The 12337-nt window shown below is 38.8% G+C and overlaps 1 protein-coding gene across 1 annotated transcript in view; it reads left to right on the forward strand.

Annotated features, from left to right (window-relative positions):
- Positions 1-12337, forward strand: part of DNAH14 (dynein axonemal heavy chain 14) — a 537201-nt gene that overhangs the window by 509460 nt on the left and 15404 nt on the right. The window contains exons 81-83 of the mRNA XM_057727198.1: positions 1737-1849; positions 2816-2952; positions 6100-6263. Of these exons, the coding sequence (XP_057583181.1) occupies positions 1737-1849; positions 2816-2952; positions 6100-6263 (414 nt within the window). The remainder of the gene's footprint in view (positions 1-1736; positions 1850-2815; positions 2953-6099; positions 6264-12337) is intronic.

Below are 12337 nucleotides of genomic sequence, written 5' to 3' on the forward strand. Positions count from 1 at the left end.
TATATCTTTGTAATATAGTTTGAAATCAGAAGGCATTATGCCTCCAGCTTTGTTCTTTCTCAGAATTCCTTTGGCTATTAAAGGTCTTTTGTAGTTTCTGTATGATTTTGTATAAAATTTGTATAATTTTATTTAATTTTTTTAGTTTATTAGAGTCTTTAATAGGATGAATAAGGATTTTGACAAAGTGGGCACAGGTGATATATTTTAAATTGTTTTCATATTCATTAAATGTTTAACCTGAGAATTCCTTCCATGATAGGAAAAAATTCAATTATAGAATAGCTTTTTCTATTTCTGTAAAAACTGCCATTGGAATTTTTATCAGGATTGTATTGAATGTGCAGATCCCTTTGGGTAGTATAGACATTTTCACAATACTTTCCATTTATTTCTTCAAGGTCTTTCATCAATGTCTTATAGTTTTCAGTGTACAGGTCTACCACTTCCTTAGTTAAATTTATTCCTAAGTATTTTATCACTTTTGATGCTACTGTAAATGGGATTGCTTTCTTAATTTCCCATTCAGATAGTTTGTTGTTACAGTATAGAAATGCAACTGATTTCTGTATGTTAATTTTGTATTTGCAAATTTACTGAATTCACTTGTTCTAACAATGTTTTGGTGGAGTCTTTAGGATTTTCTACATATAAGATTATGTCATCTGCAAACAGAGACAGTTTTACCTCTTCCTTTCCAGTTTGGATGACTTTCTTTTTCTTGCCTAATTGCTATGACTATGACATCCAGTACTATGTTGAATAGAAATGGTGAAAGTGGGAATCTTTGTCTTATTCCTGATCTTAAAGGAAAAGTTTTAACTTTTCACCATTGAGTATGATGTTAGCTATAGGCTTGCCATATGTGGCCTTTATTATGCTGAGGAACATACCTTCTATACATAATTTATTGAGAGTTTTTATCATGAAAAGATGTTGAATTTTGTCAAATGTTTTTTTGTGCATCTATTGAAATGATCATAGGATTTTTATCCTTCATTCTTATACTGTGGTGTATCACATTTTTTGATTTTCATATGTTTAACCATCCTTACAACACAGGGGTGATTCCCACTTGATTACTGTTTATGATCCTTTTTGTGTATCCTTGAATTTAGTTTGCTGTTTGGTTGAGGATCAAACAAGTAGGACTGAGTGTTGGGTGGATTGTGTATTTAAGATAGAAGAGTGTGTTAATAAACAAAGGGATGTAAAATGAAAAGCTGAAGCTACAGAAAAGAAAAAATACTCCAGAAGAGCTGTGCAGAGCACAGGGGCAAGAATCAGCTTGACTTAGAACTGGAAGGAAAAGAGGAGGGAAAAGAGACAGTGGGTGGAGATTTATAGAACTTTGTATAGGGGAAGACCAGAAAGTTGACATTACTTACACCTAATGGCCTGTGAAGGTAATCTTCCCAGATAAGGGGAAAGAGGTGGGTAGGAAGATGGGTGGCAGGAAAGAAGATGGATTAAAGAACTTGAGGAGAATGATAAAAGACTAGCCAGGATGGAAACTTGCAACTGTTTTATGCAAAGCACTGTAAAGATTATACCAATTTGCCTTGGTAATAGTTTTCAGATTTCTCATTAAGTACTTTCAGTTGGAAGATAGCATCCTCTTGCCAAGTTATTTATCCCTGGCAATTGAATCTGTCACCGAAGTTTGCAGATATGTTCTTAATGATCCCAAAGACAAATCTTTTAAAAATTATGTGCCTATTTCTAAATCCCAACAGAAACATGCCTACAAGTCAAGTAAACCCCTGAGTTCCTGGATTAATGACCTCATCCAGAGGCTGAATTTCTTTAATACCTGGGCCAAAATGGCTTACACTGCAATACATCGTCGGTACGTATGAAAGCTGCTTTAAATTTGTCATTTTTGCTTTGAGCTTAACGGTTTTACAACATAATTTCACATGCTTGGCCTCTCTGGGTTCTCATAGCAACATGTGGATTTAAGCAAAGGAGGGGTTCTTTTCTTCGGTTTAGAAGGAGGAAACGGAGACCTAAGAAGTTGAAAGTTTCTTCCAAGTTCACTCTGCCCTAAGAGACAGAGGTAGAAACAGAACCTGGTACATTCCTCTTTCTATCATGCTACACTGTGTCTTGTGACATGAGCAGGAAGAAATGTGAAAAGAAATAGAAACTAGTTTCATGTAATTTTTAAGTGTATTTAATACATAATACAAGATAATTTGAAAGGCATGAGAGTAGTTCACACTTAAGGAGTGCCTCACAGTGTATTAAACATTTTTTGAAGTGCTTTATTCGTACTAGCTTACTTAATTCCCATAGTAACCCTATGATATGAAGTAGTTACTATTATTTATCATCCTCATTTTAGAGATGAGGAAACCGAGATAAAAACATGGACTGACTTGCCCAAGTTTTCACAGCTAGAAAGTGGAAGTATTGAGGTTTGAACCCAGAAAATCTAGTTCCAAAGTCTGTACTAAACTGTCTCTTATACCACTGAACAATAGGTGAGTGTTACTGTTTATCTTCTTAGAGAAGGCAGTAGCTCAACACCAATCCACAAGATTCCACAAGGCCCAGCCAGGATTCCTACTGTGATAACAACATCCCTTGTTACACAAATCCATTGCCTTCCAGTGCTTTGTGGTCTCAAAGACTTTAAAGCCACAGCTGGTTTTCATTAAAGTACAGGACAAGAGTCCAGAGACGGGGGAGAGCCTAAGATGAAAAGAAAAGGAGGAACCTAGGAGACGCTGGAAGAAATTACTCAAATCATCTGAAAATGTGCAATTACTATGCCCTTAACCACACCAACCTGTGGTCTGCCTTCCAATAGGTATATGAGTCTTATGACAGCTTGGAAGCACTCTAGCTCATCACCTAGCCAGAACTCCAAACACCCCACTGATCAAAAGAATTTCTTTGAAGGATTTCCTGCAAGATATTGGCTCCCAGCTTTCTTCTTTCCACAAGGTGAGCATAAGAACCAGGGCTAGCCCTATGCCTGACCCCAGTCCCTCCACCAGCACTCCCCCGTCCTCCTCCCCTCTAGGTTGAGAGGCCCCTACAACAGCACCTCTACCCACCCACTACCCACCCCCGACAGCTGCTAGGGCCCCTTGCATGCACTAGAGCAGTCTCTCTTCTCCCTCCGCACGGACATCTCTTCCTCACCCCCTCTCCTCATGCATCAAAACAGACCCCCATCCTTGTCAGACCTCACCCGCACCCTGGCAGGCATCTCACTTCCTCCTCTCTAGGCCATTAATTCTATGAGGTCAGAGGCCAACAACACTAGATCCCCCCCAAAGTCCCCTACATTTTAAGAGTGAACTCCTGGTCATGAGCACTTTCCCAAGGGATTGATTCTGTGCTCCAGCCATTTCATTCATTTATTCATTTAATAAAAATTAATGCATAAATGTTTGCTGGGTCCTAGGCCCCACCAGCTTGGCACAAATGTCCAGCAGGAAAGGCAGATATCCAACCAGAACCTGTTACAATAATGTGTGATTGGGGTGCAATGGGAGTTGTAAAGGGGCAGCACTAGACTGTAAGCTACATGAAGGCAGGAACCAGGTCTGTTTTTACTCCCCATTGTATTCCAAGCACCTAAAGCAGCCCTTACCACTAAAAAAAGTCTCAATAAATATTTGAAGAAAGAACAAATGACTTTCTGAATGAACATAAGAATAGATGAATACCCTTGAAGCCTAAAACAGGGGGAACTAAACTAAGGGTCAGGGAAGGCCACTAAGGAAACAAGAGTAAGATGAGATGAGACTTGAAGCATGATACCAGTTAAATATTATCCAGATGGGGACAGGATAAGAGGAGACTAAGGAAAACCCTTGGTATTTACTATATAGTACTTACCAGGTGCCAGGCACTCTTCTAAGGACTTTGTATACATTAAGTCATTAAATTTTCAGGACAACCTTATGGCGTTGTTACTATTATTATCCCTATTTTCAGATAAGAAAAACTTGGCAGAGAGAGGTTAAGTAATTTGTCCAAAGTCACACAGCTAATAAGGGACCGAGCCAAGATTTGAACTTAGCCTGTCTGACTTGGAAGTTCACATGTTTAACCACTGCACTAAACTGGGAATAGTATTTTTATTAGAGAGAATACCATTCAAAGGCCCAGAGGTGAGAGAGAAAAAAAGCGCATTAGAGAAACAAAATGTTCATCATGACCAGAGCCAAAGACTGCCAAAGGGAGAAGGGTGTGGGATGAAGCTGGAGAGATGAGCCCAGGCCAGCTCCCAGGGAGCCTGCTCCCTCCAGCAGCAATGGGAACTGCTGCCTTGCTCGAGGCAAGGGACCCGTGGTCTGATGGCTGCAGTGTGGAAGAAGGGCAAGGGTAGATTAGAGAAGCTCAGGACTGGAGTCTGGGTCCTGGTCACTTAGGCATCTGCTTTATTCTCCAGGTAAGAGTTGGTGATGACCTGGATCTGGACAGTGGTAGTGGAGTCGAGGAGAAGTCATGATTAGAAGGACATTTAGGAAGTAGACCCAGCTGGACTCCATGTTTGAGAGGATGGGGTGAGAAGGGGGAGGATTTAAGCATGACTCCCAGGCTTCTGGTTTGGAAAGCTGGGTGGAGGCTGATATCATTCACTGAAATAGGGAACTCAGAGAGAGGAGCAAACTGATAAATAAAAGTCATGTCAAGTTTGAGATGTTTGGAGAATACAAACACCATGTCTGGTAAGCAGTTGGTTGTACAGGCCCAGAACTCAGGACATATGTCTGCTGGACAGAGCCAGTGTGGCCAGCAGTCACTGAGCACCCAGACAAGGCCGCAGTGTGACAGCTGTTGCCGCAGGCACAAAGGTGGTTAAAACCCAGGTCTTGTCTCCTGGAGCCTTTAGCCGTCTGGGAGGGACACATAGGAGAAGGTCACTTCAGGCTGGGCCAGGAGAGATGGCTTCTTGGGCCTTGAAGAATTGTAGGAAAATTTGAGAAAGATCATCTAAGGCAGATGGTTGAGCAAAAACACGAAGTCAGGCGCACTTAGTGGGTATTTCAGTAGCAGCAGAGAAGAGGAAATATGCCAGTGTGGCAGGATTTTAATTACCCAGTTAAGGAAACTAAAATTCACTCAGTGTGCACTGGTGTGGTGGCTTCTAAGCAGTAGCATTACATAATCAAGAAGTAGGATGGAGGGACTTCCCTGGTTGTCCAGTGTTTAAGACTCCGCTCTTCCACTTCAAGGGGCATGGATTCAATCCCAGGTCAGGGAATCAAGATCCTGCATGCCACGCGGGGCAGCAAAAAAAAAAAAAAAAATAGAATGGAGTTACTCAACTGACAATTTATGCAGAATGGATTAAACAAGGGAAAGAGGAGCCGGTGGCAAGAACAGTTAACAGCTGTGTTAGGTATCTTGGTATCAAGCTACAGAATGTAATCCAAACTTGTTTAAGCAAAAGAGGACAAGTTATAGGTGCATATAAGTGGAAAGGAAACCAAGGGGTCTGGCTTCAGGCATGGCTGGATTCAGGTAGTCAATCATCCTCTGTGTCACTCTCAGCCTCCCTCCTCACATCTTAGCTTTGTTTCCACCATATCTTGGTCTCATTTTTTTCTCTGCTACACATAGCCTTTCTCCATGCAACCAAGATAAAAAAATGGCCACAAGCAACTTAGCAAGTCCAGAGGAAAAAGAGCCTTCCTTTTCCCAGTGTCCATGTGTCATTTTGAGAAAGGCTCTGACACACTTGGATCTTGGCCTTGCCCATGGGACCCATGTTTGTTGCCAGGAAGATGAGGTACTGTGATCAACCAAGATTGGGTCAAAAGTGGATAAGGTCCCAGGATCCATAGCCCCTCTATATCCATATTGAATTACAAAAGCAACCCACATTCCCAAGGAAGCTCACACTGCTGACCAAGCTAATATCATCAAGGCACGAGTGAGGTGGCTGGGTTTACACTCTCCTCCCACCCAGCCCAGTCTCACACCCACCTCTTGCATTTCCTGACTCTTTCTTCCCTACTCTTCCCTCCCCATCAGACTTCAGTGGTGCTAATCCCCCCAGGGGAACTTTGGGACGTGCACAGCCCCTAAATCCCTGAGACTCACAAGGAACTTGGTGTATGTTTTTCTCCAAAGCCTTTCTTATTGCTGTGCTTCAAGACTATGGAAGGTCCCAAGGAATCTCTACAGATGCCCTGACTTTTACCCACCATGTGATCTCTGACACTACTGATGTCAAAGACGAGGAATTCTCCGTAATCATCCAGAAGAAACTCAACATAGTCAGGAGAGCCTTTAAGGTACTGGAATACTTCATTCATTCAATCAATCCATCAATCAGCCGCTCAACAAACTTTTGTTTCTCATTTACCACGTGCCAGGACCTACACCAGGCACTAGAGCACAGCCCAGTACTCCTTCAAGCCCAAATGGCATCAAATGCCATCTCTCTCACTCTCCTTCTAGGGGATTGGAAAGAATTATAAAGAAATTAAATGAATAAAAGATTTAATAAGTACAATAAGTGAACTTTATAACATTCCCCTGACATAAATGAAAACTGAACACTGCTAGGTTGGGATTTGAAGGTGATGTTTCAAATCAGTGCAGCAAACCTCTCCGGCTCAGCTGAACTGCCTGCCACCCAGCAACCCATTCATTCCGCAGTTCAGTCAGGTTCAAGGAGATACCCCCACCCAGCCTACAATGAAACTCAGGGCAGTCAGCAATGTGCTGATTATGCCCGGAAGCAGTTTAAGCGGAGAGTGTGTGTGCAAACAGCCAGATGCCCGAGGCCACCCCAGCCTGGTCACTCTCCCACCATTGCCCCACTAATTTGAAGGCCACTATTGTTTTTTACTAAACTCCAGTCTGTTCCAGGAATCTGTTTTTCTATTCCAGGTCCAACACCACACAGGTCTAAAGTTTTAAAGTTACATGTGGACACTTGGTAGATAGAGCAAGTCAGTCATTTTTCCTTTTTTTTTTTTAACTGAATTTTTATTTTATTACTTTTTTCCATTTTTTTATTGTGGTAAAATATACATAACATAAAATTTACCATTTTAACTACTTTTAAGTGTACAGTTCAGTAACAATAAGTATAGTCACACTGTTGTGCAATCATCACCACCATCCATCTCCAGAACTTTTTCACCTTTTCAAACCGCAACTCCATACCCGTTAATCACTCCCCATTTCTACCATCCCAACCACCATTTAACTTTTTGTCTCTATAAATATGACTACTGTAGGAACTTCATATTAGTGGAATCGTATAGTATCTGTCCTTTTGTGACTGGATTATTTCACATAGCTTGACGTCTTCATAACATCATCTACGTAGTAGCATGTGTCAGAATTTCCTTCTTTTTTAAGACTAAATGAAACCTCATTGTATGCATATAACACATCTTAGCTCAGGCTGCCATAACAAAACACCACAGACTGGGTGGCCTAAATAACAGAAATGTATCTTCTCACAGTTCTGGAGATTGGAAGTCTGACACCGGGATGCCGGCTGAGAGCTCGCTTCCTGGCTTGCAGACTGCTGCCTTCTAGCTATGCCCTCACATGGCCTTTTCTTGGTGTGTGCATGTGTGGAGCAAGCAAGCAAGCTCTCCAATGTCTCTTCTTATAAGGACATTAATCCTATTGGGTCAAGACCCCCATCCATATGACTTTATTTAACTTTAATTACTTCTTAGAGACCTCATCTCTAAATACAGCCACACTGGGTGACAGGGCTTCAACATATGAATTTGTGTGTGTGGTGGGGCTACAAACATTCATTCCATAACACCACATTTTGTTCATCCACTCATCTTCCATGGACACTTGAGTCACTTCCATCTTTTGGCCACTGTGAACAGTGCTGTTATGAACATGGGTATGCAAATATCTGTTTGAGTCCCTGTTTCAGTTCTTTTGGGTATATTTAGGAGTGAAATTGTTGATAATTGTTAAAATTTGTGAGGAAATGCCATGTATTCCATAGTGGCTACACCATTTTACATTCCCATCAACAGTGCACAGCGTCCTAATTTTTCCACATCCTCACCAATACTTGTTATTTTCTGGTTTTTGATAGTAGCCATCCCAAAGATGTGAACTGGTATCTCATTGTGCTTTTGATTTACATTTCCCTAATGGCTAGTGATATTAAAAATCTTCTCATGTGCTTATTGGCCATTTGCATGTCTTCTTTGGAGAAATGTCTATTCAAGTCCTTTGCCCATTTTTAATAAGGATTTTTTTGGTTATTGTTGTTGAATTACAGGAGTTCCTTATACATTTTGGATATTAATTCCTTATTGGATATATGATTTGCAAATATTTTCTCACATTCTGTAGGTTGCCACTTCACTCAGTTGGTAGTGTCCTTTGATGTATAAAATTTTTAATTTTGAGGTACTCCAATTTATCTATTGTCTTGTGCTTTTGGTGTCATAACCAAGAAATCATTAACAAATGCAACACCATAATGCTTTGCCCCTATGTTTTCTTCTAAGAGTTTTATGGTTTTAGCTCTAAAGTTTAGGTCTTTAATCAATTTTGAGTTAATTTTTGTGTATAGTAGAAGGTAATGGTCCATATTGTGTGTTGAATATCCTATTTTCCCAACACCATTTGTTGAAGAGACTGTCCTTTCCCCATTGAATATCTTGGCACCTTTGTTGCAAATCATTTGAGCCATTTGTGTGTTTATTTCTGGGTTTGTTCTCTATTCTGTTCCATTGTTCTATATGCCTGTCTTTATATCAGTAGCACACTGTTTTGATTAGTGTAGGTTTGTAATAAGCTTTGAAATCAGAAAGTAGTGTAACACCTCAAACTTTGTTCTTCCATATTATGTTGTTTATTCAGTTATCCTTGAGATTCCATACGAACTTTAGGATGGATTTCTCTATTTCTGCAAAAAAACATCATTGGAATTTTGATAGAAACTATGTTGAATCTGTAGATAACTTTAGGTAGTATTGGCATCAGTGTTGACTTCCAATCCATGAACTCGCTGTTCCTTTTTAAAACTATCTTGACTTTTGTACCTTTTCTCTTCTAAGTGAATCTGAGAATAGGTCTATCACATTTCACTTTTTAAACAATCTGTTTGGATTTTGATCAGCTTGCAGTTCATTTACCTATACATTTGGGAGAGAATTACTGTCTATTTAATATCGAGTTTTTTCCATATGGAAACATGATTTCTCTTTCCATTTACTTAGGTCATTTGTATTCTTTAGTCAGTTTCATTTTCTTCACATTGGTCTTAGAAAATTTTTGTTAGATTGTTTTCCTAAGTGGTTTATAATCATTGCCATTGTCAATAGGATTTTTTTCATTGTTATTGTATATCGGAGTATCATTGATTTACAATGTTGTGTTAGTTTCGGGTGTACAACAAAGTGATTTAGTTATACATACACATATACATATATCTATTCTTTTTCAGATTCTTTTCACATATATGTTATTACAGAGTACTGAATAGAGTTCCCTGTGCTATACAATAGGTACTTGTTGATTATTTATTTTATATATAATAGCACGTGTATGTTAATCCCAACCTCCTAATTTATCCCTCCTCCCCACCTTTCCCCTTTGGTAACCATAAATTTTTTATTTAAGTCTGTGAGTCTGCTTCTGTTTTGTAAATAAGTTCATTTGTATCATTTTGTTTTAGATTCCACATATAAGTGATATCATATGATATTTGTCTTTGTCTGACTTACTTCACTTAGTATGATAATCTCTAGGTCCATCCATGTTGCTGCAAATGGCATTATTTCATTCTTTTTAGTGGCTGAGTAATATTCCATTTTAGGTATGTACCACATCTTCTTTATCCATTCATCTGTTGATGGACATTTAGGTTGCTTCCATGTCTTGGCTGTTGTAAATAGTGCTGCAATGAACATTGGGGTGCATGCATCTTTTCAAAGTAAAGTTTTCTCTAGATATATGCCCAGGAGTGGGATTGCTGGATCATATGGTAGCTTTATTTTTAGTTTTTTAAGAAACCTCTATACAGTTCTCAATAGTGGCTGTACCAATTTACATTCCTACCAACAGTGTAGGAGGGTTCCCTTGTGAATAGGATTTTTAGTGCCCTACAACTTACTCTTTGTAGTTAGTCCTCTACCTGGGGTTAGCCAAACTTGAGGTTAGAGCACTGTTCTTTAAGACTTAGTCTGCCCAAGATTCCTCACACCAAATGAAAAACCACCCTCAGGCTTATTAAGTCATTAAAAAGACTCATAGAGCTCCAGGAAAGTGCCATACTTGCAATTACAGTTTTGTTATAGCAAAAATATGCAAATCAGAACCAGCCAAAGGAAGAGACACATACGGCAAAATCTAGGACCAGAAGGGTTCCAAATACAAAGCTTCCACATCCTCAGGATGTGTTACTCTCCGGGTATCAAGGTGTAGCTAGGTGTGTGCAGAGAATTGCAGAGCCAGAAAGCTCACCTGGGTTGTTCAGTGTTCAGTTTTCGATTGGAGTTTCATTATGTAGCCATCTTTGATTGAATCACTGTTCACATGGTTGAACCCAATCTTCAGTTTTCTCTTGTCCTCAGAGGTTGGGCTGATATCATTTGGCTCAGTGTCACAGTTGCTCTTTCTGGCATAGCCAGCCCCCACCCTGTCATCTTATTAGCATAAACTATCCAGGGACCACCAATAATCACCTCATTAGCATAAACCTTCAGGGGTAGTCCCAGGAGCCCACCATGAATAACAAATTCCACAGGTTTAGAGGTCACCTCTCAGGAACCAGGGACATAGGCTAGCCAAATTATTTCTTATACATCCTTCTTATTCATTTCCGAGTTTTTTTTCTAATTTAAACTGGCCAACTTTGTCTATTTCATTTACTTTTCCAAATAAACCAAATTTTGCCTTTTTTAATTCTAATGGTGTTTTGTTTGTTTGCTTTCCTTTCTTTAACATCTGTTTATCTCTTTATTTCCTTCTTTCTGCTTTCTTTGGGTTTATTTCATTGCTCTTTTACTAATTTCTTTTTGTTGGTTTTCACTGAGGTATAACGTATATAAAGTTCACAAATCTTAAGTATTCCTCTCAGCTACTCATATCAAGCAATAAGACAATTGTCAGTCACCACCTCAGAAGGGTCCCTCTCATCCCATTCTAGTTAATGCTTTCCTCAAACATAATCACCATTCTGGCTTTTATCTTCCTCAATTACTTTTCCAATCTTGAACTTTCAGTAAAAGGGATCATACAGCATGTACTCTTTTGTGTCTGGTTTCTTTTGCTCAAAATTACATCTGTGAGATTTATCCTTATTTTGGATATAGTAATTATTTGTTCTTTTTCATTGCTCTGTAGTATTCCACTGTATTAATATATCACAACTTATCTATACTCCAACTGATGAATATTAGGGTTGTTTTCTGTTTAGGACAATTATGATTAAAGCTTTTTTAACATTAATGCATAGGTCTTTTGATGGACATAAATACTCATTTCTCTTGGATATTTACCTGGGAATTAAATTGAGTCATATGTTTAGCTTAAGTGTAGATAGTACCAAATCATTTTTGAAAGTGATTGTAGCCAGTCTACAAACCCATCAGTAATGTATAAGATTGGTCAACATCCTTGCTAACATTTGGTATTGTTTGACTTATAGTTTTTGTCATTCTGGTGGGTATGTATTGATATCTCTTCATGGTATTAATTTGCATTTCTTTGATGACTAATGAAGTTGAGCACTGTTTAATATGCTTATTGACATGTGACTATCTCTCTTGTGAAGTTTCTGTCTGAGTCTTTGGTCCAACTTTTTAACTGGGCTGTCTTTTTCTTATTGATTTATAGAAGTTTTTCATATATTCTAGACATAAGTCTTTTGTCAGGTGTATGTATTGATATATGTACTAGAAGTTTCTTCTCCCAATATGTGGCTTTCCTTTTCACTTTCTTGATGTCTTCTTTTTCTCTGTTTTAATAAAATCCAGTATATCCATCTTTTCTTTGGGGGTTAGTATTTCTGTGTGCCCTTTTTAAGAAATATTTGCCTATCTCAAGGTCATGAAAATATTTTCCTATGTTATCTTCTAAAAGCTATATTTCTTTACCTTTCACGTTTAGGCTTATGATCCACATAGAATTCCAAAGGTCATTTTTTTCCATATGAGTATCCAGGTATTGACTTGGTACCATTTCCTTTTTATTGAAATGGTCATCCTTACCCTACTTCATCTTTGTTTCAGATCAAGTAATTGTATATGCCTGGGCCTGTTTCTTGAGTCTTGATTTTGTTCCATTGATTTATTTGTCTTTTTGCTAACACCACACTCTTTTAATTACTGTAGCTTATAGTAATTCTTAATATCTTGTGATATAA

This window comes from Hippopotamus amphibius, chromosome 3 (assembly GCF_030028045.1).
Source record: "Hippopotamus amphibius kiboko isolate mHipAmp2 chromosome 3, mHipAmp2.hap2, whole genome shotgun sequence".
Taxonomy (NCBI): Eukaryota; Metazoa; Chordata; class Mammalia; order Artiodactyla; family Hippopotamidae; genus Hippopotamus; species Hippopotamus amphibius.